This window comes from Paroedura picta, chromosome 6, assembly GCF_049243985.1.
Source record: "Paroedura picta isolate Pp20150507F chromosome 6, Ppicta_v3.0, whole genome shotgun sequence".
Lineage (NCBI taxonomy): Eukaryota > Metazoa > Chordata > Lepidosauria > Squamata > Gekkonidae > Paroedura > Paroedura picta.
Genome location: NC_135374.1, coordinates 24,881,741 through 24,906,975, shown reverse-complemented (window position 1 = coordinate 24,906,975; position 25,235 = coordinate 24,881,741). Strand labels below are relative to the sequence as shown.

At 42.9% G+C, this 25,235-nt stretch overlaps 1 protein-coding gene across 1 annotated transcript in view; it reads left to right on the top strand.

Annotated features, from left to right (window-relative positions):
• KATNAL1 (katanin catalytic subunit A1 like 1) overlaps nucleotides 1-24,142 on the top strand; it is a 35,142-nt gene extending 11,000 nt beyond the window's left edge. Inside the window, exons 3-11 of the mRNA XM_077341812.1 lie at nucleotides 81-238; nucleotides 1,705-1,870; nucleotides 6,726-6,853; nucleotides 8,220-8,325; nucleotides 14,335-14,493; nucleotides 15,422-15,548; nucleotides 15,851-15,985; nucleotides 18,547-18,673; nucleotides 22,441-24,142. Coding sequence (XP_077197927.1) covers nucleotides 81-238; nucleotides 1,705-1,870; nucleotides 6,726-6,853; nucleotides 8,220-8,325; nucleotides 14,335-14,493; nucleotides 15,422-15,548; nucleotides 15,851-15,985; nucleotides 18,547-18,673; nucleotides 22,441-22,639 — 1,305 coding nt within the window. The 3' untranslated portion in view covers nucleotides 22,640-24,142. The remainder of the gene's footprint in view (nucleotides 1-80; nucleotides 239-1,704; nucleotides 1,871-6,725; nucleotides 6,854-8,219; nucleotides 8,326-14,334; nucleotides 14,494-15,421; nucleotides 15,549-15,850; nucleotides 15,986-18,546; nucleotides 18,674-22,440) is intronic.
• The last annotated feature ends 1,093 nt before the right edge of the window (nucleotides 24,143-25,235 follow it).

Here is a 25,235-nt window from a genome sequence, read left to right as displayed (position 1 = left end):
GTGTCACAGAGTGTTGGACTGGATGGGCCATTGTCCTGATCCAACACAGCTTCTCTTATGTTCTTATGTTTATTTTCAAGGTTCGGCAAGAATTATTGGAAGAATACGAGCAAGTGAAAAGCATTGTCAATACTTTAGAGAGTTTTAAAGCAGATAGACCTACAGATATTCCAGTATATCAGGATGAACCATTTAGGGATCCATCTGTTTGGCCACCTCCTGTTCCAGCTGAGCACAGGTAATTGGGTTTAAAGTATGACTTCAGAGGTAATCAGTTCAATTGTATATTCATCAACCCAAGCTTGAGTGAGAGTGTGAGGCAATGGTTGAAGTATCAAACTGGGACCAGGGAGACCGGCGTTCAAATCCCTGCTCTGCCATGAATTTTCTTTGCTGACCTTTGACCTGTCAGACTTGATCTTTTGTTGTGAAGATAAAATAGCTATCTTCTCTTTCATTGTTATTGTAAATGGTGTAGTATGACACTGAGCGTTTTTCCAGCCAGATACCAATTGCTGCTCCCCAGCCTCCTGGGATATATTTGCTTACCTTGACTTATGGTTAATTAGAATATGAAGTTAAAACATTGATTATACTAACTATAGTTTAAGACCCAAACCATGGCTGGTTTACAACGGTCTCTTCTGCTTTGATCTTTTCATCTGCCAAGCAACCCTGTTTCTCTGGGATGGCAGCTGTAACTATGACTTTTCAGCTGAGGCCTTGCACCAAAATATATTTAGCGCAAACTAATTTCATACACGTTTCTGTCTTTGATGTGCTGGCTGATTACAAACCATGATTTGTTGCCTGGGTGAGTTTTCCCCCTATCCCAACTGCTGGCTGCTGAGGGGAAGGAAGAACAGACCTTGTGGTTCCCACCCTTGAAGTGCCACCATATCAGTTTTGCATCATTGGTTTCAAGCTGGAAAGAGCACATGCTAAGTGCTTCTGGGATGGGAAAGATACCTGAGATCTCATAAGAAACCAGGAGTGGGTAAAGTAACATGGATGATGTGACTGCTTTAAAACAGGCTAGAAAGCAGCTGAGAAGGACATGACCAGCTGCCCCTTCCAGGCAATGTAAGATGGAAGCTGTGGAGGAAGTTTTGTGTGTGTGTGTGTGTGTGTGTATGCTCACAACCCCCCCTCCTGAATGTGTGTGTTCCCACAACCCCCTTCCTAAAATGAAGCTAGGAGAACAAGAAATGGGGTAGCATCATCCTGTAGAGGTCAGAATTGCAAACAAATAATTCCCGCAGTTGTCAGTTGCTTAAACTTGACACCAGGTCTGAATTCCATTTAATTGTACTAGCTTTCTGGGGTTTGGATCTTGCATAAGGACAGTCTGAGGACTTATATCTTATAGCCATATACTTGTATACTTCTTGTTGTTACCTACCCTGAGCCAGCAGGGATGGGCAGGCTATAAAAATAATAATAATTATTATAAGCCATGGTTTCTAATATTTCCAGTCCTTATAAATCTGTGGTTTTCGTGGATCTTCTAAAAAATTGCCTTAGGACAGACACTTCATAGATAGCATTTGGTAAGGGCTGAAAGGATAGCTAGCCTTTCCCATCAGTACCTCCCACCCCAGATGACCCTGCACAGTTTGTTCATCTGGGTTTTTACTCTCAAAAACAATTGAATGGAAAAACCCAGCAAAGCATTTTGCCTAACACAATTCCTTTGCATGACAGAGCCCCACCTCAGATAAAACGACCCAACCGAGAAGTGAAACCCTTGAGAAGAGAATCGCCAGGGTTGCAGCGGGGCCCTATAGGCAGAGCTCAGCCAATTTCCAAGAATGAGAAACCTGCAAGCAGCCGAGAGAGGGAAGCGAAGGCTAAAGGAAAAGACGAAAAGGTAAGCGGCCTGAGGGTCAGATGGAAGCAGGGAGGCATTTTTACCTTGGATTTAAATGCTGGCACCCAGTAGCACAGGAGTAGTTTCTGTTTGGGGGCTGCTTTATATAAAACTTTTTCCTACAGGGATAGCGATTTTTGGATAGCATAAGAGGATGTACGCAATGTGTTTTCATTGCTGTATTGTGTGCAAACTTGTAAAAAATTATCCTTTTCTTCCAGAATAGATCACTAGCTCAACTGCTGAGACCAGTTTTTAAAGGATAAACTTGAATCCTAACCTCCTTTCACTTCTGCATGTGGATTATTTTTGTGATCTCCCCCCCCCCCACAAACACATAGTGTTGCAGATGCTTTTTTGTCTCCCATGCTGGTGGGAATGTAGTTTCTGGGGAAAATGCAAGGGTGGCAATTCTTCATCTAGCACAGCTCTACTTGGTACTAGATAGGTTCTGTTCTAATTGTGCACCACTCTTATTGGACATATGGCCTAGGAAATTGTTTTTTAAAAGCCAGAGATATAGATTTCACAGAATTTTGGCACTACCTTGTGTGCCTTTTAATCCAAGTGCTTGGAGGATTGATCACCAAAAGGAATTTAGAAGGAAGACAAATGGAAAATAAAAAATGGCCCCTTCCCTTTCACCAAAATTTTGACCAACAAATAAAGGATTAAATTAATCTAATTCTTTTGGGCAAGGCACCCTTCAAAATATCAGGTAGAAGCAGATAGTATCTTTACAGCTGGATGTTTTTTTATCAAGTACTGACAGCAGCTAAAAGTTACATGAAATTGGAAACCTGTGGCCCATGAGTGGTAAGCAGAGGCCTAGTTAGCTCCACAATAATGTTAAAATATACGCCACTTTCTTTTTCCAAGGAAATGTTTTTTGATAGAGGAAACAGGCCCAGATGAGGGTCCTTAAACCCTTTCCCAGTATGCTTTATCCTCCTGAAAAATACCACAGTTTTTTTAATTGCCCACTGGTAAATGTTTATGGGTACATAATGTTGACTGCGTTGTGATTTTAGATGATAGACAGCTTTTGGGATAAGCTTCTAGAAGAGGAAATAATATTTAATTATCTGTGTTTTTGTTTTAACTGTGTTCTTAGCACTTATTTTTGCCATTAAAATGGTTTTCAAGTTGTATTGATATACAGTTTAAACAGCTATTCCCAGTGCAGTGTAGTGATTAGTGTTATCCTTAGATCCACGGCTAGTGTGTTTGCTGACCTTTCCTGTCAGGGATGGCACGAAGGAAGCATATGCACAAACCTTGGGGGTGAATTCAAGGGATGTTAATGATGTCATGCCCCAGAGATGTAAAGTAGATTAGAAGGTACCCAGAGGTTTCTGATGGCCGCTTGTGTTTGCAAGGAAGAGAGTCATAAAATGCATCAAAAGGTCATACAGAACAGAGATGTATTTCCACAGGCTCTGCCTGCCAGGGAGGGCAACATGAATAGTTGCTGTAAAACATGATCCTGGTAATGAGATGTGTAGGTTGACTGGGAGATTAGGGTTCATGTTTCCACATGGGAGAGAGTTCCCTAAATCTGGATTGGATGACAGGCTTCCTGTTAGCAAAGGCAGGAAGGGTTAAAAGTCTGGTAACATCCATTAGTCTTTGTGCAGATGCTGCAGGTCAGATCCCCCTGCATGGAGCAGAATGAGGGGTGTTGCTGTTGGAGGTAAATGATCTGTATTGCTAAAGTAACTTAGTGTTATATTTTCCTGTTCTTTTCATTAGACCTGTACCCTGGTAGGCATGATAGTATTTTCCCAGTTCTTGTGCTTTAGCTTAATCCATAGCAATAAAGTATTTTCCTGTTGAAGAGAGCAGACTGTGATGCAGAGTCCTCCTCATGTACCCTAGATTAGCGATCCTCAACCTGTGGGCCTCGGACCATGTGTGGTCTGTCGACTAATTGGAGGTGGGCCCCAAAGGACGTCTTCTCCCCCCCCCCCCCGGCCATTTACTTCATCCCCCCGGCCCTTTACAACACACTTCGGGTGTCATTGTCTCCCATCACTCCCAGATGGGACTATCTCATTGCAGAGAAACAAGCTCAGGGTTCCCATTGATTTGTCATTGTCATGAGTTAAAATTTCCATGAAAATAAAATGTTCCTTATGTTCATTGTTGTGGTGTGTCTGTACCTTATTTCGAAGGGATGTTTAAACATTACCATAGCGACCAGAGTCAGAGAGCATTAGGGCAGTGGTTGAGAGTAGAGGAGTAAACTACCCCCCCCCCCCATCGGGCCTCAGTAAAATTGTCAAGCGTTGAGTGGTCCCCGGTGATAAAAAGGTTGGGGACCACTGCCCTAGATCACTCGCTCATGCTCAAATACACACACTCTGTCTTTTGTACTTGCTGAGAGGCAGCCTTTACTAGAGTCCCTCAAGTCACTGGTAACATGAGTGTCTATGACAGATGACACCCCCCCACACACAAACATGGCTGAGATAAGCACACAATTTCTCTGCAACAACTGGGAGCCTCTTCTACTCTGCATTTCTGTGGGCAGAAATACTGGTAGTGTGCATGCAGAAAACAAGGCTTACTAAGAGCCAAGTGATGTGTGACAGCAGCAGGTCCGTTTGCTTAAGCCTAGGGCTTCTCCCATCATGTTTAAAGTAGGGATTGGGTGAGTCTCATTTTAATGGCCAAAGTGATACTTGGATGGCTGGATTGAGGAATGCTAAAGCCTCTCTTCATTTGCTCACCACCTTCTCAGCACAGCCTGTCACCCAAGCTGGGTTTCTTCTCAGCTGAATTCCAGTCCTACTGAGTGTCATTCCCTGGTGTCTGTCTGTTTGCTGACAGCTGGAGTTATGCTTGTCCTGCTGGGCCCAGAGAAGGTGAATGTTTAAGCCAGGATCAACCACACTTTGGAGCCATTTTTGGATAAGGACTTGCCTCTGACAGTCTCTACCTTTTTAGGGGAATTCATCCTAGAAAAAGAAGTCCTTCTGGCACCACAGGGTTTCCATCTGATCCTGGGAGTCCAGGAAAAGTATGGAGGCTGTTAAGGGAATTCCAGGTTGGGTTCTCGCATCGCAGCAAGGTGTTATCCATTAGAAGGATATAGATTGTTCTCAAATCTGTATTTGTAACAATTTTATACTAAGTATTTTCTGCCACTTGGTAAGGTGTATTATGGAATCGGGTTAAGCCTGTGCTGAAATTACAGAGAAAAGCTGCTGTCTCTGGGAATAATGCTGCTAGTAATCCTAAAGCAGGGTCAGCCTAGGAAGGATTTTTTACTTACCTTCATTCAGAGCTGCTGTTCCAAAAATTTGGTCACTAGGTGGCAGAAAGAAAATAGCTTATGGTTGCCATTGCAAAATGGAGTGAGAATTCTGTTTCAAAACCTCTCTGAGAATCCACATGCCGAGTAATTGTGCATGAATACTCTGGAGAGTGGCATCTCGCACAGTGTGTCCAGCCCACTGAGGTGCTGCAGGCACTGGCTTTGTGAGTTGCCCAGGTGAGAAGGCTGCCCTGCACAAGTTGGAACATTCTCTTCCTGTTTCCTTGTATTGTGAAATGTTGGCATCCTTTTGGTAACCTTTTCCTGCTCTGAAGTTTTCTCTTTAAAGAAAAGATAGATCATATTTCTGAACACTGAATTTTGGTCAAGGTGGAGTTGAGAAGAGCACCATTATTATTTAGAGACCTTCCTATTGCCCTCTCCTGGACTTCTCACAACCTCCCAATCTCTGTTTTGTATTTCTCCCCTTTCCTCATTTACCACCTCTTCCCTTTCTAATTTGAAAGCGGTACACAGAGAGCAAATTGCTTCTGAATTCTGCATAGTTTGGATGAAAAGAACCACAGGTGTATTTCATTATCACTTAGTAGGGATGGACACGACCTGGAGAATGAACTAAAAAAATATCCCAGGTCATGGCTCACGAACAGAGGGTCATATGGATTCACCTGCAACAACCCTTACCATATTTCCAGGTTCAGCAGTTTGTGCTGGGGCTGGGCATGTCTACTGTGCCAGTAGTGTGTGCCGAGCTGGGTGCATGCAGGTCCCCCCCCCCTCCAAAGGGAGGGAAGTGAACCAGCATGCCAGACTGGCTATAACAGGAGCCGGTCCCAGCCCAAGAGGTGGTGAGCTGTCAGGCTTTGCTTCCTGGGCCAATCCCAGGCTGGCTCCCCCTGCAGACTCCAAGCTGATACGGCTTTCTGTAGGATCAGCTGTTTGGTGGGGTCTGTTGACTGGCTGTTTGGTGGGTCTGCTGGGGATCAGCTGTTCTATGGGGACCTGGGAACCGAAGCCTCCTAGGAGCCTGGACTGAATGGGCAGGAAGACATCTCTCCCTCCCCTCAGGTTCCAGAGACTGCTTGCTTCACTGAGTCAGTATGGATGCTGTGTTGTGGACCAGCTGAAGTTTTTGAAGTCCAGTAGTGTAGCCTGGATGTTACCAGTGCATGACTACCCAGTGGTAAGATCATTCTTACCCAGGAGGGTGTGAAGCAGACATATCAAAATTGGTAAAATGATATTCTGACCTACAGATGCCACTTTTGTGTCCTGTAAACACTGTGAGATCTAGCAACATTTTACAAATGTCCCATTCAAGGGAGGAGATGCAGTGAATCCTGGGAATTGTAATTTGGTAAGGTTGCTGACAGTTCTCAGTTAGTAATGCCTAATCCCTCATGGTATAGTTCCTAGGGTTTAAATTATTGTGTTGAACCGTGCATTTTGAACTAATGCTTATGACTCTCCTCTATATTTCTTCTATGTCTTTTTAAATCTTTCTGGCTCCATGTCTTAACTTGGGGTATGATGATGATGATGATTTTGCTTTCTTTTGACATGTTTGAAACATAGGGAAAGAAGATTTTGCAGGATGGTGCTGGTGATAGCGATATTCAGAAATTTGATGGTGGAGGATATGACAAAGATCTGGTTGAAGCTCTTGAAAGAGACATTGTGTCAAGGAATCTAAGTATACACTGGTATGTTCCATATTTTGCAAAACACATGATACTGGAGTTCATACTTACTTGAAAGCCAAGCTTGCTTGATCTAGGAAGGGAAGCTTTCCTATCCCTTCCCCCTGCCAATGTGTTAATTGCTGTTGTATCGAGAGAGGGTTGATTTTAATGGTTTTATTTATTTTTACATTTATACCCTGCCTTTCTCCAGAGGCTCAGGGCGGCTTACAGAAAATTTAAATACATGATAATTCAATTAAGTTTTAAAATTCTAAAATTCATAGTTAAAATTAAAATCGACCCCATTTATTCAACTGACGGCCATCACCTCTTTACGAGAAACTTAGTTGATTGCTTAACTGAGGGGGCCTATATGGATTCTTAGAGAATTTGCTTAGGGGTGGACTTTCATGCAGGGAGGTCAGCATCTTATTTCTAGGCCTCAACCATAGGCCTGGCGGAACCACTGTTTTACAGGCCCCTGTGGAACAATTTATGTCCTGTGTTTTACAATGTGATTTTGTATGTTCTAAATTGGTAGCTGCCTTGGTGGTTCTTTTGAGGGTAAAATGTACAGTCTGTTTGTTGCCTGTTTGTTGCCTGTTTGTTGCCTGTTTGTTGCCTGTTTGTTGCCTGTTTGTTTATTTGCTGTTTGTTTATTTATTTATTTATTTGTTTATTATTTATTTAGATTTTTATACCGCCCTTCCCTATGGCTCTGGGCGATTTACATAAAATATTTTGGAACATTTATATAAAACACTATCAAAATCAATATAACAATATAACAATAACATACCAACTAGAACAACTAGAACAGTATTTCAACCATAACTTTGACACTCCCTCAGTATGTTCGAACCCTCAGTCTGGGGGAGGGGGGGGGCTTGTAGATGTTATGGGTCAGTCGGCCTCACCAAATTTTGTAAATATTTATTTATTTATACTTTGATTTGTATGCCAGCCCTCTCAAGATGGTCTCTGGGAGGCTTATGTGTACCAGCACGTCCCTCCCTATTTATCTGGATTTAATTCTGTGTGCTGTTCAGCCAGGCAAGCAAGATTTTAATTCTTAGACAGTACCATGAGCAAAAGGTTCATTAGACACATATTAAAATGTGCAACAACACTCAGGAGCATCTTAAAGTGTTGCTTTGATAATCATGTTTTCAGGGAAACTATTTTTTTAATTGAGCAGCCTGTGGTAGGGTGAGTTGAAAGTCATAACCCCTCCCTCTGTGCCTTTTACATTTCAAGAGCAATGGCTTATACAAGTAGCTGTCTCAGTTTATAGGAGAAGAGGAAATTAATCTGGTAAGCTTGCATTAAAAAGCAAAAGGGTTTTTTTGTTACGTATGTATTCTAAATCAGTGTTCATCTTACATAGGGATGACATAGCAGATTTGGAAGAAGCCAAGAAATTATTAAGGGAAGCTGTTGTTCTTCCCATGTGGATGCCAGATTTTTTCAAGGGGATCAGGCGACCTTGGAAGGTGAGAATCTATGGCTTTTTTCCTGTGTGGATGCATATGTGCACTTATAATTGCAACCTGTACCTGTGTCTCACCTATTAGATTTTTTAATATTTGCTGCCATTCTCTTTCAGGATAGTATCCTGTGCCTAGGATGGGAGAGGATATTGGTATAGCCCAATTTAATCAGATCTCAAAATCTAAGGATGGTTGGTATTTGGAAGGGGGACCACCAAGGTAGACTCTGCTAAGCAAGACAATGGCAAATCATCTCTGCCTCTCTCTTGTCTTAAAAGCTCCTTGCTGGTCGGCATAAGTAGGCTGTGACTTGATGGTGCTTTACACACAAGCACAGAGGATGGCTTGCCACCATTGGCTCAAGCAACTGGATTGCATCAATCCCTAGGTGCCATGCCACTGCCCGTTAGCTTGATTAACACGTGGAGTTGCAGGCTAAGTTTGGCTATCTAAATGTTGTTTTCAGACACTGTATTCCATGGTATTGCTCTGGTTCACCAACGACCTGAAGCAGATTGCCAGAAAAATACAGGGACTTTCAGCTGAAGCCAACAGATTGTGGATCGGGAGATCTCCTGGAATTACTGCTCATCTCCAGACTGCAGAGTTCACTTCCCCTGGAGAAAATGGATGCTTTAGGAGGTGACCTGTATGGCTTTTTACCCCACCAAGGTCCTCCCTAGGTTGCACTCCAAAATCTCCAAGAGTTTTCCATCCTAGAGGTGACAAGCATAGAGTAGGCCAGGGTTTGGGGAGAGACTTAGATGGGATATAATGCCCATATAAAGTGCCCATTTTTTTCAGGTGAATTGATGTCTGTCATCTGAAGATGAGTTGTAATGGCAGGAAATCTCCAGCCATTACCTGGAGGCTGTTGGTACAAGCAGAGACGACCTGTCAGCCGAAGATGAATAAACAGAAAGAAATTTCTAAGCTGGAGATGGCAAAAAGCTTTATTCAGAACGAGTTCCTAAGTGTAAAACCTCGTTTTCGTATTTTACTTCCTCAGTAAACTTATTTTTGAATTGTTTTTTCTTTCCAGGGATACAAACAAAGTCTTCATTTATAAGATAGTTACCTTTATGGACCTTTGATACTAATAGACCCAAATGATATTAAATATAAAATATAAGGTATATAAAATATAAGGATTAGGTAGTGGGTTGAAGACTTTGTTTGTATCCCTGGAAATTCAGAAATAAGTTTACTGAGGAAGTAAAATACGAAATCGAGGTTTTACACCTAGGAACTCGTTCTGAATAAAGCTTTTTGCCATCGCCAGCTTGGAAATTTCTTTCCGTTTATTACCTGGAGGCTGGCAACCCCAGTGCTCAGGGAGCTGTCAAGCAAAATGCTCATAATCCCCAAATTGGAGAAGATGAAAATAGTGTGAGTATTTTCTGGTCTTGATTTCTGATTGTGCTGCAGGTGTGACAAATTTCCTTGTTATCGGAACTGCAGAAATAAAGCAGGTTTAGGTCCCTGCCATTAATGTTAACAGTTCAAATAGAAACAAGACAGTTCCATGCTTGTATGTTCAAGCTTCACTAAGCAATTCTCATGACAACTGCATTGATTTCCAAAGTAGACACTGTGTACAAAAAGGAACCTGCTTGCCAGGTAAATATAGGATTGAGTAGACACATTTGGACCTATCGTTTTCAGGACATCAGAGAGTTGCCTGCTTGGCTCCCTTTGAAGTGTTCTTTAAGCCAAGAAGGGCCAAGCTCCAGTTATGCTTCCTACTGTTCAACTAGCAATTCTGAACAGCAGCAAGCAATAATCCTGCTGCGGTTCCATCAAAACAGCTGCCCCCCTGCCGCGCAATTGAGCCTCTGAATGGAAGACTGTAGATTTGACAGAGCCAAGGAGAAGAAGGCGATTTCTTGTGAAGCACGTTAATCTGCCGTCCGGGTTGGGACGGAAAGTTCTTTTAGCGAAATGTTGCACAAACTCACTTTCTGAAGCCACAAAAAATTAGACCAGTTCTAAGTGTTATGGACTGGATTGGGATACAGGTTAGCATCAGGGTTTCTGCGCAGTTTTTACTAGAAAGGTCAAATATTTTATTAGGCTGGACATTTTAGCCACCATGTGAACTCTTTCAGTGTCTTACAATGTGAGGATTCCAGAAGGGAGCTGTGCCATCCTGTTTAAGCAGAACAACCAGTGGCGTACTTTGTGGCTCTTGAACGTGGGGTGGGGGTGGGTGGGGTGATGTAAGCTGTTGGAGGCTAGAGCCCACTGTCAGATGAACTTCTTCGCTATAGCTGTAATCTCGCAGAAGACAAATCCATTTATCTCCTGTGGTTTTTACCTTCAATTTTAGGAGAACTTTAGCAACATTAAAAGTACCATTTAGATACCAGATGTGGAGAATGGATATAAATGAATGTGATTCATTTATCCATACATGCACATTGGGGCTTGCATTCGAAAAGTCCTTAAATAGCTACGGTGGTAGTAAGAGTTAATGAGAAATGCAGGCACAATGAGTCCATTATGCCCAAAGAATTGAGGGGGAACACAATTCTTGAATAATTGCATTTTCGGATGATTTGGTTTTATAAGTCTTTCCCTGTGTCATTCATTCAAAGTAATTCCTCCCTCCCTCCCTCCCTCCCTCCCTCCAGAACAGGGCAAACTTAATTTGCAGTGTAGATAGCTTTTAACTGTTTTTTTTAAAATCCCAGTGGCAATTTATGTACGATATTAATTGCATAAAGTCCATTGTGATGTGCAATTCTAATTTCAGCTAATTTGCTTACCCTCAAAATACCATGTGTCTTCAGGAAGCTGTTGTTAGCATGTAATCTGATCTTATGTTTGCAGTGGAATGAAAGAAATGCAGTAACAGCAGAATCTTTGATGATAAGAGTAAGATGGCAAATATGCTGTGGAAGAGAGATTTTAAATTTAGGTCTGTGCTTTGTGAGGGGAATATGATTCTCACAGTCTCAAAGGCTGCAGTCTTCCTCAGATCTGACCAGGTGATATTCATGAGCTATATGTGGTTCTTGAACAAGTCTATCAGCAGTTCAGCAGTCTGAGAATGAGAAATAAGGAACACTTGGGACTAACTTGTCTTTCATCAGACTCCTTATACTTCTACCTTCCCCGTATCCCAGGTAGATGTTGGGAAAGAAAGATGGATACAAACATTAGCTCTTCATCTGTAGACAGTCAAACTAGGGACACTTTGAAGAGGCTATATAGGGCAGAATTATTGTTCCAGAAGAAGTGGGGGATTGGGAGAGAAGTGACAGTGGGATAATGGATAGTAGATGGCATCATTTTCTTCCGTGGCTCTGGGAAATACAAAGATTTGTTTTTATGAAGGAGAAGAGTTGGTTTTTATATCCCACATTTCACTACCCAAAGGAGCCTCAAAGTGGCTTACAACTGGCTTCCAAAGCGGCTTACAACTGGCTTCCCCACAATAGACACCCTGTGAGGTAGGTGGAGCTGCGAGAGCTCTGACAGGACTGCTTTGTGAGAACAGCACTAGAACAGGACTGTGACTAGCTCAAAGTTACCCAGCTGGCTGTATGTGGAGGAGGAGTAGGGAATCAAACCTGGCTCACAGGGTTAAAAGCTGTCGTTCCTAACTACTACACCAAGCTGACTTTATATACAGCATTTAGATTTTGACCTTAGGGAAGGGCCATGAGTCTGTGGTAAAGCATCAGCTTGTCATGCAGAAGGTCCCAGGTTCAATACCCAGCATTTTTAGGGACCGTAGTAGGTAGTATGAAAGACCCTTTCTTGAGACACCTGGGAAGGGCCCTTGCCAGCTAGTGTAAACTATATTGGCCTTGGTGGACCAGTAATATTCTTTTTATTAAAACATTTCTTAGCTACCCTTCTTCCATGTGGAACTCAGGGAATCTTATTGTATAAATAAAACATTATAAAAACAACAATTATTAAACCAATAAAAGTTACAGTTTAAATACTGCAGTTAAGACTGCCAGTAATAAAAGCTAAATTGATCAAAATGCAATCCTAACTAAAACTGTCTTCAGAGGGCCCTCTCTATTAAACCCACCAAATGAGCGTCTTTAATAGGTGGGACAGTCAGGAGAGCATCTCCCTGGCTGAATCAGGGGGTCTAACTCAGTATAAGTCTTCTGGTTCTTTATGCCTAGGATTTAAAGAGCTGGCTCAACTTCCTTTTAAAAATTTAATAGTAGCCATTAAATGCCAGTGAAGATGCTGTTAGCTCCTTTGTGTGTTTGTGTATGTGTTTCTCCTTACAGGCCTAATATCAGCTTCAAGAAAACTGATTGGAGAAAGTGTTAAATTCACTCTCATGAAGCATTGCTGCTCCAATCTAAATCAGCCCCTCCCCCAATAATAATAAGATTTGATTCTTATATTCCTCTTTTCTCTACCCGAAGGAGGCTCACAGTCACCTTCCCTTTCCCGTCCCTACAACAGACACCCTGTGAGATGGGTGAGGCTGAGAGAGCCCGGATATTACTGAAGAAAAAGAGTTGGTTATTATATGCCATTTTTCTCTACCCGAAGGAGTCTCAAAGCAATCCCCTTCCCTTTCCTCTCCCCACAAGAGACACCCTGTGAGGTAGGTGAGGCTGAGAGAGCCCTGATATCACTGCTTGGTCAGAACAGCTTTATCAGTGCCGTGGTGAGACCAAGGTCACCCAGCTGGCTGCATGTGGGGGAGTGCAGAATCGAACCCGGCATGCCAGATTAGAAGTCCGCACTCCTAACCACTACACCAAACTGACTCTACACCAAATTGGCACATTTGCTTCCATGCTGCTTCTGTGTTGATCTTTTCCTTCAGGAAAGTGAAGCTGCTTACAACCTCCCTCTGTAGGGATGTCTGAAATCTCAGAGGTTATTTTCAAAGTCATTAACAGGGAAATTGTTTTATTGCTCTTAAAAAGAGGCTAAAAATTTCAGTTGCTGCCATTGTTATTCAGCTACCTGTACTCCAGGTAACTTCTTACCTAAAGAATACTTTTATGGAACTTGAAAGCTTGCTGTCCTTTCAGAATACGTCTATTTTTAAAAATCTATCAGTTGAAGCATTTTTATTCCATGTGTACTTACTGCAAATATTAAGAAACCATGCTCTGTATATACTAAAAGGTCAGCTTCATGAATATAGGAAAACCGCTTGATAATATATACGAGCATTTGTTTTGATCCATAGAATTTAGATTTTGTCATAATGGAGCAAATACTTTCCCAGTGTGTGTAGCAGCTAAATTCTGTGCACTGTAGAACATGCACATGAAGGCAGAACCCCCCCTCATTTCAGTTTGCCCTGCACGGTCATTTGAAGAGGCTGTAATTTGTAAGAAGGCCTTGTTGTTTGCACTGTAGAAAAATCATCTTAACTGGAGCTGGTCTGTGACAGGTCATTCGTGCTACACAACCAGTCATTTGATGCAAGAAGTGTTTTGTCAAGCGCAAATGAGACATGAAAATAAGAAGGCACAAATGCTGGGATCATAGATTAAATATTCTTTCAGCCATAGTTAAAGGAGTGAAGAACTAGAGGTGGCAACAGTCCCCTTCCCTTCCAGCGCCAGTTAGCTGTGTCCTAGTGCAGGGGTAGTCAACCTGTGGCCCTCCAGATCAGGGGTAGTCAACCTGTGGTCCTCCAGATGTTCATGGACTACAATTCCCTTGAGCCCCTGCTAGCAAACGGGAATTGCAGTCCATGAACATCTGGAGGACCACAGGTTTGACTACACCTGTTCCAGATGTCAATGGACTACAATTCCCAAATGCTGGCAGGGGCTCATGGGAATTGTAGTCCATGAACATCTGGAGGACCACAGGTTGACTACCCCTGTGGAATGAGTGCCTTCATCCTGCAGCCCATGTGACTTAGGCTCTTGAATACTGTAGCACAAATGCCTTTGAGCAGTTAAAACCCACAATTTAGGCTATGCTCGCACTTGATTGATTCAATTTGACTAGATTGCTTTCATGAGGGCTGCTTTTGGTTATTCAGTTGTCTGAATTTAATTTCAGGGAGTGCTGATGGTAGGTCCTCCAGGGACTGGGAAAACTATGCTAGCCAAGGCTGTTGCCACAGAATGTGGGACAACCTTCTTCAACGTATCTTCCTCCACCCTGACTTCTAAGTACCGAGGTGAATCTGAAAAGTTAGTCCGCTTGTTATTTGAAATGGTAAGTCTCATGCTTTACTACCGCAGGGTCGCAAGCAGGCATCAAAACTCTTGCAGCTCTTAGAAGCAAATTGGGTTGAACAGTCTCTGGAGTTAGGCTAAAGCTCTGGAACATTTGACCTGTATCTCACCCTGCTGTTTGGAAAACTGAAGGGTAATCAGAAGAGTGATTTCCAGCAATTTCTGCATTGTTGCCCATTGTGCCTTTCCCCATGGACCCTCAGCGGGGTCAGTGGACCCTCAGGAACACAGGCTGAGGTGTGCACCAGAGGGGGGGGGATTGGAAATTGTCAGAAATCATGCATGTAGTACCATTTCTCTTTACCTTTCAGTTATCCACACAGGTATGTACTCTACTTGCATGCCGTTTACATATCAGGAAACAGTGAAACAGTCACATAATGAAACAGTTGGTCAGCACTGCAGAGTGCTGCAGAGAGTGCACTCTTGGCTGCAGAAAGGAACAACACAAGCCCCATGTCTTGTGTACAGACTTAAAAAAAAACAAACAAACTGTAAAGTAGTAGAGTTTTGCTAAGTAATGCATAACATCTCCGCTTCTCAACCCATGACTAGCCAAAGTCCTGACAGTTATTGTGACCTCAAAATCTGTTGTCTGTCTTTCTCTCTGGTTTTGTTTCCTTTGGTTTATCTGATCTGAGGGGAGAACGGACAAAACGCTTTTTCTTGCACGTTCTGTGCTTCAGCTGGATGAGTCATTTAAAACTGTGTGGCCTTAATAAGTTTCCCAAAAGATTGTCAGAACAAGCTTTGGTCTAGAAAATAAATATATCAATAGTGCTGGTAAGAGGTTGTCCCAAGGCAGCACATCATGTTTGGCCAACATGGCTGTTGCTCTTAAGGATCTTGCATATGGTTTAAGCTCATGAATTCTTCTTGTATGTAAGTAACTGTTGTCCTTGTTCAAGGCCAGATTTTATGCACCCACCACCATTTTCATTGATGAAATAGACTCTATCTGCAGCCGCAGAGGCACCTCTGATGAACATGAAGCAAGTCGCAGAGTCAAGTCTGAGCTGCTTGTTCAAATGGATGGTAAGCGGGGTTGTTTGACATTTGCAATGAGCCTCGTAAATTATTGCTTCCAAAAAGCATGAAGAGCCCATTTAGAAACAGCACCTTTTCCATTTTAATTCTGACAACTTTTTCTTTAGCCTATGTTTCAAAATAAAAGAAAAAATCACAGTACTCCTATGCTTATTTTGCCACTTACAAGGCAATTCCCTCCCCCCCTCCATCAACAGCATTAATCCCCCACTTAATCATATGCGAAATACATACTTGAAAGTGAACAAGAGAGAAATGCCTTGTTACAGCTGCAGCATTTGTTCATGCAGGAGTAGGTGGAGCTCTCGAGAACGACGACCCTTCCAGAATGGTGATGGTGTTGGCTGCCACCAATTTCCCCTGGGACATCGACGAAGCCTTGAGAAGGAGGCTGGAGAAAAGGATTTATATCCCATTGCCGACAGGTGGGTCTGCCAAAACCGCTTTCCTCTTAAATGTGTTTTTTCTTGCGCTTGTTGTTGAAAACTTCCCCAGGGGACTCTTAAAGAATCCGCTGACATTTCTTTTACAAGTATTGTGTTTTCAGGGGTTAATAACTTGTCTTCTTTTTAAAAACAAAATGCTTAAGATTGCAGATTGAACCAGCTGCAGTATTTCACAGCATGCCCAGTGAAGAGGATCTTAGGTTTGGAAGCTCAGTTTGTTTTAACTAGCTTGGAATTATTTTGAATGTTTAAGAGGCAATGTTTGAGCGGGCATCAGAGGCAGCCTTTGGATGTCTTAGAGAAATACCCGTAATCCACTTCCGTTCCCTTGTTGACCAGAACAGAAAAGTGGATCCGTGGGTTTTTGCTTCCAGGCTCACTGTGCTGTAAATCAGCTCTTGCCTGACCCTTGCGGATAGATTTTCATCCATTTGGATCAGAGCCTGCTGATTATTTCTCTGCCTTACGTTACCTCACTGTACATTGGCTTCCCTAGCCACTGGTTGGATGTGCAATTAAGGATTCATTATTATTTTAAGGTCGCGTAGCAGTAACTCTCTTAAAATAGGAGTAGGACTTATTTTCCTGCTTATTTCGTGATAACAGAATACATGTGCAAAGTAAGAGCAGCTGTTGTTTGGCAGCTTGTAAATGAAGGGGTGTGTTTTGTGTGAGTTTCTGTCATTAATGGCATCCTCAAGTCAAGTTTAGGTGTTTGATGTCTAGTATTACTTCTTGTTGTGATGATATCACATTTGAGCTTCTCTAACTCTGTACCAGAGTCTCTTGTGGCGCAGAGTGGTAAGCGGCAGAAGTGCTGTCTGAGGCTGTCTGCCCATGAGGCTGGGAGTTTGATCCCAGCAACCGACTCAATGTCGACTCAGCCTTCCATCCTTCTGAGGTCGGTAAAATGTGTACCCAGCTTGCTTGCTGGGGGGTAAACGGTAATGACTGGGGAAGGCACTGGCAAACCACCCCGTATTGAGTCTGCCATGAAAACGCTGGAGGGCGTCACCCCAAGGGTCAGACATGACTCAGTGCTTGCACAGGGGATACCTTTACCTTTATCTTTAACCCTGTACTACATCACTGGTTGTGACTGGCAAAACTTGTGTGATGTTTCCTGGGGGTGTACAAGCCCCTGATTGTCAGAGGTAGTCCTGTTTCATACGGAATGTATAGTTTTATCTACTTGTGTGAGAAATCTTGCATTTATGGCTGATAAAGAGCATTTTCTCATGTGAGGTTTCAGTTGCCTTTGTCATGCTGTTTACCTGGATGTCTGCTTATTTAACATGAAAGAGATGTTGGAAGGCAGCGGATGTGGTGCAAATGAGCATTCTGGCTAATGTAGGCTGAGTATTTGTGTTACAAATCAATCAAAGTGAGAACTGTTTAATTCTCATGCGAGAATGCGCTCTGTTTGAAGTTGTGTCACTTGCTGCTGATTTCCACTTAAATTAGTTTTTTTGAGGAAGGTGCTTGCTGTTGTTGATCTAACAGAGATGCAATATAGGCAGGATGGAACTATTACTGTCATTACTCTTTCTGGTAGTGTAAAACTTTCTGAATTATGCAGAACTGTTACCTGAACAGAAGGTAAAGCAGCAAAAGCTTTGCAGAGATTACATATCTCAAGCAGTGAGCCCACCTTGGGCCCTCACTCTTGCTTTAAAGCTGTGGTATTTTAACTCTGGAAAAATCCTTCTGGTTCCAGACTCTACAAACTAACAATTGTCACAAGTGTCAGCCAATCAAAAAGGCTGTGCTGCATGGAATTTTTTAAAAGTCTTTGAAAACCTTCCGAGTTTATGTTTCTTTTTACTGTATTTGCCTTGTCCCTGGGGAACGGAAATGGGGCAGGACTGCCCTTGAAATGGTCTGTTCCTTTGCTGCAGGAGGGAATAGTCTGTTACTAAACAAAATCTAATGGAGCAGATGTTTTGCAAGCAGAAGATTGAGTCTGCAGAAGCTCCATTTAAAAGTGTTTCTGTCCATAGAGCAGGGAAAGATATCTGAGATCCTGGTGGTGACCCACTGCCAGTCAGATAACAGGCTACTAGACTAGAGGGACTAGGGATGAGTCAGAATAAGGTGGCTTCATGTGTTCATGAAGGACCTTGGCTGGCAAGTGAGGGAAGACCCTTCATCAAGGATCTGACAGGAAGTAAGTGAATCTCTCACTTCACAGAATTATCTCTTTGCCTGCATCTGAATTTTTCTTTTAGATAAAGAAAAGAAAATATTGTTTAGGTGCTTCAGCCTTTCTGATATTGTTGACTTCAATGGAATCAGAAGGGTGTAACTCCATTCAGGCACTATGAATTTCTGGGGCTTTTTCATCCTAAGGAAACCAAATCCTGTCCCTGGAGCCTGTTGATTTAGGCCAACCCAATATATTGGGGTTTTTTTTTTTTAATTGAGAGGCTTGCATTTACTAAAGGTGCACATGGTTTTCTTGACGTTTAAATTAGAATGTTAAGCTTTTCATAAATGTTCAGCATTTGGAAGCTGCTTTAATTAGATCTTCATTATTATAGCAAAAGGCAGAGCAGAGTTGCTGAAGATTAATCTTCGGGAAGTAGATCTGGATCCTGACATCAACTTGGAAGAAATTGCTGAGAAGATTGAAGGCTATTCTGGTGCTGACATTACTAATGTTTGCAGGTATCCAATCTGCTGTATATCCTAGCTTTTTTAAAAAATCTTAACTACTAAACTAAAAGTTTGAGACTCCTAGCTTCAGTTTCTGATGAATTATGCCTGCTGCAGATGGATCTTTTTTTATTATTCTAGGTTTACAAGCAGGAGACTTACAAGGACTTGTGCATCTTATTTTTCCAGCCCTTTTCTTATTCACTTTCACTGGAAGCACCAATAGCCTTTTTCCTTTTTGTGTCTTCTGTCCTCCTCATACATCAGCCAGCCAACCTTTTCTGCTCCCATCCTTTTCTCCACTGGCAGTCCCTCCCCAGGGAAGCTCTGTGTGGTGCTGGCTGCTGGCCCCAGTTGCACAATGGAGAAATCTACAGATTCTTGTGGAAAGCACCTTGCATTCCCCTCTATGCTCCTCTCCATACTAATTCCTCTCTGTCCCCTACTGCAACTCATATCCAACCTTTTCCCTGCTTCCTGTTCATTAAACCTACCTTTTATCTGCCCCCTCCCGATCCTCAGCTATATTCATTACATATTTGCTTTATTTATAGCCTACCTTTCTCCCCAGTAGGACCCACAGCAGCTAACATCATACTTCTTCTCCATTTTATTCTCACAGCAATCCTTTGAGGTAGGTTAGGCTGAGAATGTGTAACTGGCCCAGCATCACCCAGTGAGCTACTGTGGCAGAATGGTGATTTGAACAAAGGGCTCCGAGATCCTAGCTTGCAACTCTAACCACTACACTACAGGGACTTTTGTGGGTGGATTCTGTTGACAAATAGTAAGCAGCCTTTCCTGGATGAGTCATGCTAGTCATGTGGTATCAAGTCAGATGGTGATTGTTGCCAGGCCAATGAGACCTCCCTCAAAGGCCAAAGCAGCCCTTGAATGGGCCCTGCCTCTCTCTGGCCTTTTACTGAGAGAAGCCAAGGCTTGAAGGCAGGAAATACCTGTTGTGGTTGCCTGGCAACCCCTCACTATATCCACTGAGAAGGAATTTATTCCTCAAAATCACAACTGCTGTTTCTGTTCATTTGTTTGGGGGGGGGGGGGAGGGGTTGCAAGTTTTTAAAAAAAATTAGATTTCATACTTTCCTGCTAACCTGGGGCCTCCTTCAGATTTGTAGAAAGATCTGCCTTGTTCATAGTTGCAGCCTCTGGATTTAAAAATCCACAGGATTGGCTATTTAGTTACATTTATATGCTACTTTTATATTAAAAATAGGTAGCTCCCTTTCTGAATCCAGAAGCTCTTGTGCCCATTTCTTGGCATCTTCACCTAAAGGGTTTCACGTAGCAAATGCTGGGAAAGTTTGCTCTGACTCAGAGACCTTCTACAGCAGCGGCCTGCAATCTTTTTGCGGTTGCGGACCGCTACGAGGGGGTGAGGGGAGAGGGCGGCCTGGGGCACCGCGCATGTGTGGCAGCCCTGTGCATACGCATGCACGAAACTGTCGTGCGCGTGTGTTTGTGCCCCCGGCGGGGTGCAAACACGCACATGAGACAGTTTCATGCAAACGCGCACACGTGGAAGTTCTGCGCATGCGTGAAACTGCCATGTGCGTGCGTCTGCATCCCCAGCAGGCGGCCATGCCTCCCTCTTCCCCCCTTCCCGCAGCGAGAAGCTCACCGAGCTGCGAGCTAATCGGCTGCTTCGGCGGCCAATTTGCTTGCTGCCTGGCGAGCTTCTTGCTGCGGGGGAGGGGGGAGGCGGGGAGAGGGAGGCGCGGCCCCCGCGGCCCACTGCCGAGGCTTTTGCGGCCTGGGGGTTGATGAACCCCGTTGTACAGAATGAACTATATTGGGCTAGATCAGGGGTAATCAAACTGCGGCCCTCCAGATGTCCATGGACTACAATTCCCAGGAGCCCCTGTCAGCGAATGCTGGCAGGGGCTTCTGGGAATTGTAGTCCATGGACATCTGGAGGGCTGCAGTTTGACTACCCCTGGGCTAGATTAACCAGTGGTCTGACTTAGTGTTATATGGCTTGACATGACTCTAGAAAGTGTTGGACATACGCTTGTTCACATTGGCTGGTGCCTCACTGCAGGGTAAGCTCAGGAGTGGTGGACAAGCTATCTGTTAGTGAAGCAAGCCTGTCATTACTCATCTTCTTAACTGAGTGGCACCTGACAAGTTTCTGAGGCAACTGAGGCCTCTCTGGAGCACAGCTAGAAATCTTCTACCTCAGCCAGCCACAGTTTTTAACATGCAGCTAAATCTTAATGACCTTTAATCCTCTGTAACATTCTGTATAATGATTTATTAAACAAATAAATAATGAAATGAATAATGTATGTATGTGTGCAGAGTAGCTTATTGTAACCCACTTAGAGCTTTTGGAAATTGGGGCAGCTGAAAATCCAAAATTAATAATGGCACCGTTATAATACAATAATATAATTGAGAAGATATTTATAAATTAATTTGCTTCTCAGCTTCTGTTCAGATGTCACAAACAAACCAGAGTTTGTGACGAGTGTAAATTGGTTGGGTGTTGGGCTGCCATGCACCCTTCTACCTGAGTTCAGGGGCATACGGAGGCTGAAGATGGGAGTCACTAACTACCATTATTTGTGATGTTCAAATGTGGCCAGCTTAATAATCTGGGGGTGGTTTATGTCCCAGTAACTTGGGGCTCCTTGTCTTCAGTATCAGCAATGCCATGCTGAGGGAGGGAGGACATGTGTGGGCCCAGCACGTAGTGCCTGTCACAGCTGAACAGGGACTGGCTTGTTTGACATATGAAATGCGTCTTGGTAAAGACCAAGTGAAAACTGGGGCTATTTTTCCCTTGGTGTGGCAAAAACCATCCTTCAGACAAGAGAGAGCAACCATCCCAGAACACAACGAAAGCAGAACTGTCAACCAGAAGGCTTAAACCCAAAGTCACAAAACCATCTGCCCCCTCAAAATCCACACAGAAGAAAATAATTCTGGCTTGCCTCAGAAAACCTTGGAAAACCTTGGCAAATGATAGCAGGTTTTCTGAGGCGAATGCAGGCAGGGGCTCATGGGAATTGTAGTCCATGGACAGCTGGAGGGCCGCAGTTGGACTCCCCCTGCATTTGAGGAGCTAGTTAGGCGGATGTTAGGCAGTGGACTGAAGCCAAGGTCAAAGATGGAGAGATTGCCCCCAAACCATAAAGAATGTCTCCAGTATCAGCATGCAGGCAAGCTTGAAACTGAAACTTCTTTGCTTTGATTTCTGTATCTTGTATTATCTTGGCACAATTCATAACACACCCCAGTGGCGTCTCAGGCTTACCTAGGCAGAAAAGCATGCAGTAGCCAGAAAAGGCAAGTTTCTGCTCCTCCTTAACTCCCTGTCCATTCCTGCATTGGATTTGTAATGCCACTTGGGATCTCCTTCCACAGCCTAGGGGATAGATCCAGAGGGTTTGAAGGAACTATAGTGACAGAACAGCATTCTTTTTCGCGAGCGGAACGATTAGCTCTGCATCTCCATAAATCATTGTAAAAGGGTTGTGTCAGGTGGGGGTAGAATTGGTTTTATGGGTTTAATTATCTCTGAACATTGATTTCAATGCCTTAGTGAGCTCCAGCTTCATCGTGTCCTTTACATTATATTAATGCTGAGGATACTGGAGTTGCAGAAGCCAGAATTTCCAAGGGGGACAGGAAGTCAGCTAAGAGGAAATGTTTTATGTTCTCCTGCTAGGGGGCTGCAACATACAGTGTAATCAAAATCTTAATGGTTCCCAGCCTACGCTATTAGTAATTAGTTTCTGTGCGTTTTCCTTTGTTTCTAGGGATGCCTCTTTGATGGCAATGAGGCGGCGTATTAACGGTTTAAGCCCTGAAGAGATTCGTGCACTCTCTAAAGAAGAGCTCCAGATGCCTGTTACCAAGGGAGACTTTGACCTGGCACTGAAGAAAATCTCCAAGTCCGTTTCGGCAGCAGACTTAGAGAAATATGAAAAGTGGATGTCAGAGTTCGGATCTGCTTAACCTTGGAATGTGTCTTCCCAGAGGATTGTGGCTTTCCCATTTTAGAATGTTAAAAAGGCATAGAAGTCTTGCGTTTTACCTATGGACAAGATATCCCTTTTAAACTTTTTAATTATTTTTTTTTTTGCACTTTAAAGGGAACAAAATAAAAATGTTACACAGTGAGATCATGGTATTTTATGGATGACTACTAAAACCTGTAAATGTAGCAAGGGAAAACTGCATTTGTGGCTGCCTGCACTTTAACTGTAAACACCAGTGTCCTGATTTTCACATGCTGATCCTTCATGGCTGTTATCTACCAACCAGATATGGGATTGTACAGGAAAAAGCTATCAGCCTCTTTGTGATATATGCCTGTGATGCTAGGGTATATTGTATGCCTAGTTATAACTGGATTTCATACCGCTTGAATGTAAAGCACAAGTTTTTGTTCTGCACTTCTGCCTCCATTAGGGAGCTCTTCAGTGTGATCGAAGATAAAAATACCAAGGTTCACTTTTCACTGCAGTCATGTTGCCATGGCTACACTGATATTTGCTGGAACACAATTAAACAGCATATTGTAAAAAGGAGACTTGTGTCTCTAAATGTGCAATATACATGTATACATTGCTGCAACCAGCTGCACTTCTTTGACGCATTTTGTTGCTAAGTGTCTAGAAATTTATGTTTCCACCTTATACTTTATCTGTTTCCCGCAGCCAGTGTGGGTTTAACATGGCCATCGTAATTGCTGTGAAAAATGTGAAGCAGTAGTGGTGATATTTTAAAAAAATTAAAAAGCAGGTAATGATGAAAAAAAATCTCAGGGCTGATTTTCCTTTCATCCATTTTATATTCCATTGTGTTAAATACATTGCTTTTATATGGAATATAATGCCATGCTTTGAATTGTAACTTATTACAGCGTGCTAAAGCAAGATGGAAGAATAGCTAGCAATATTTTGGCTAGTTAGTGGCCTGCTTCACTCTGGAGGTTACAGTGGTTTACCTACAAGTCCTAAATTAAACCAGAGCAGATCTTGTACTGGGAATCCAACTACCTTTTGCTTAAGAATACCTTTTCTTTTTTAGCTGCACCTGTGTTACAGTATGAGATACTGAAGTGTGACACAGTGGAATCTAGAGGTATCAGTTTTGGTATCTAAAATACTCTGTTCCCCACCACTTAGTACATCTAGCGCTCACTAATATTTTTGTGTGTTTCCATACATTTTAGCAGTTTCTTCCTCAAGTTGGTATTTCAGCAGAAACTTTCTAATATCTGGCGTATATGAAAGGGTTGCCCTAATCATAATTGGGCCTTCAGAAGTATAATGCACAGTTGACTTGAATCGATTGTGTTTGGGCACATGTGGGTACGGAAGTGGTTATCCACATAGTTTTTCTAGTGAAAAATCCACAGTCTTACTGGTGGGTCGTGTTCTTAGATTCAGTTCCAGAAAAACTGTGGATCGCCAAATCTAAGCTAACCTTTTTACTAGAATAAGTGATCTAAATCCCAGGAGTCCTGATTTTTAGGTTAACATTTAGATCTGTCTACCTTGTGACTGACCAGTAGTTGTTTCTTTTCATTTTTGGAAGCTTAGCACTTAAAATAATGTGTGTTTCAAAAGCTCTCTTTTAGAGGTAGACAGGGTTTTTCAAGTATCTAACACGCTGACTGAGGATTTGTGTCATCGATAAACCACAGAGGAATTTTCCTAGTCCAAGAAGTAGACCAAGGACTAGCATGATCTCTGTGGGCGATCCAGTCGCTTGGTATGTGGGCAGTTACACAGATGGTGTTTACAATTGTTTTGTCTTGGACTCTTTACTTGTTGCTATTTTATTTTATTTTTGACACAGGAGGCATCTTGGGTTGAGACTGTGAATAGTACATTGTGTTTCCAACAAATGGCAGCTGTACCTTGAAAGGAAGAAATCACAATAAATGTCCTAATGATGACACATGTTTCTTTTATGTAGTACTCTTTGTTCTGCACACAGATTTTGGGATTCTGCTGTACTCCTGCAGTGGCTGAGTTGGATATGATGCTCTGGAAGCATGAGGAACACACCACCTCATGGAGTATTTTTTGCAGACACTTGCTTTGCAGTAGTCAAGGAATCTAAAGACTTCCACCAGACAGAGAATGGCTATTGAGCCCAATGCTGGCTTTGGACAGAGTTGTTATAATTTGTAGCAACAGTAATTTCTGTACTTGAAAAATCCACAATCTCTCAAACAGGCCCACAGAGAATTTCTGTTAACTTTGCTTTGTTGGGTATTCAAGTTCTTCCAGGAAAGATTGTGTTGTTGTTACTCTCAGTGTGTAGATCAGGGATTCTCAACCATTGGGAGCCCTTGAGGGATTTTTTATTTTATTTAAGATTTCCCTCCCCTTATATTGGTGGGTTGACTCACCTTCCCAAAGTGGCCAATGATGGGCCTGAAAGGGGTAGGGAAGAGAGGGGCCCCAGCCATTCAAACTTTTGCTAGTCAAGGGCCCTCTTGCTTTGATTCAAACCATGTTGGTGGTGGCTCAACGAGGGAGGTGTTTTTGATTTTAACTGGAGGGGGTGGGGGATGGTAGAGTGTCTGGCTCAGCCT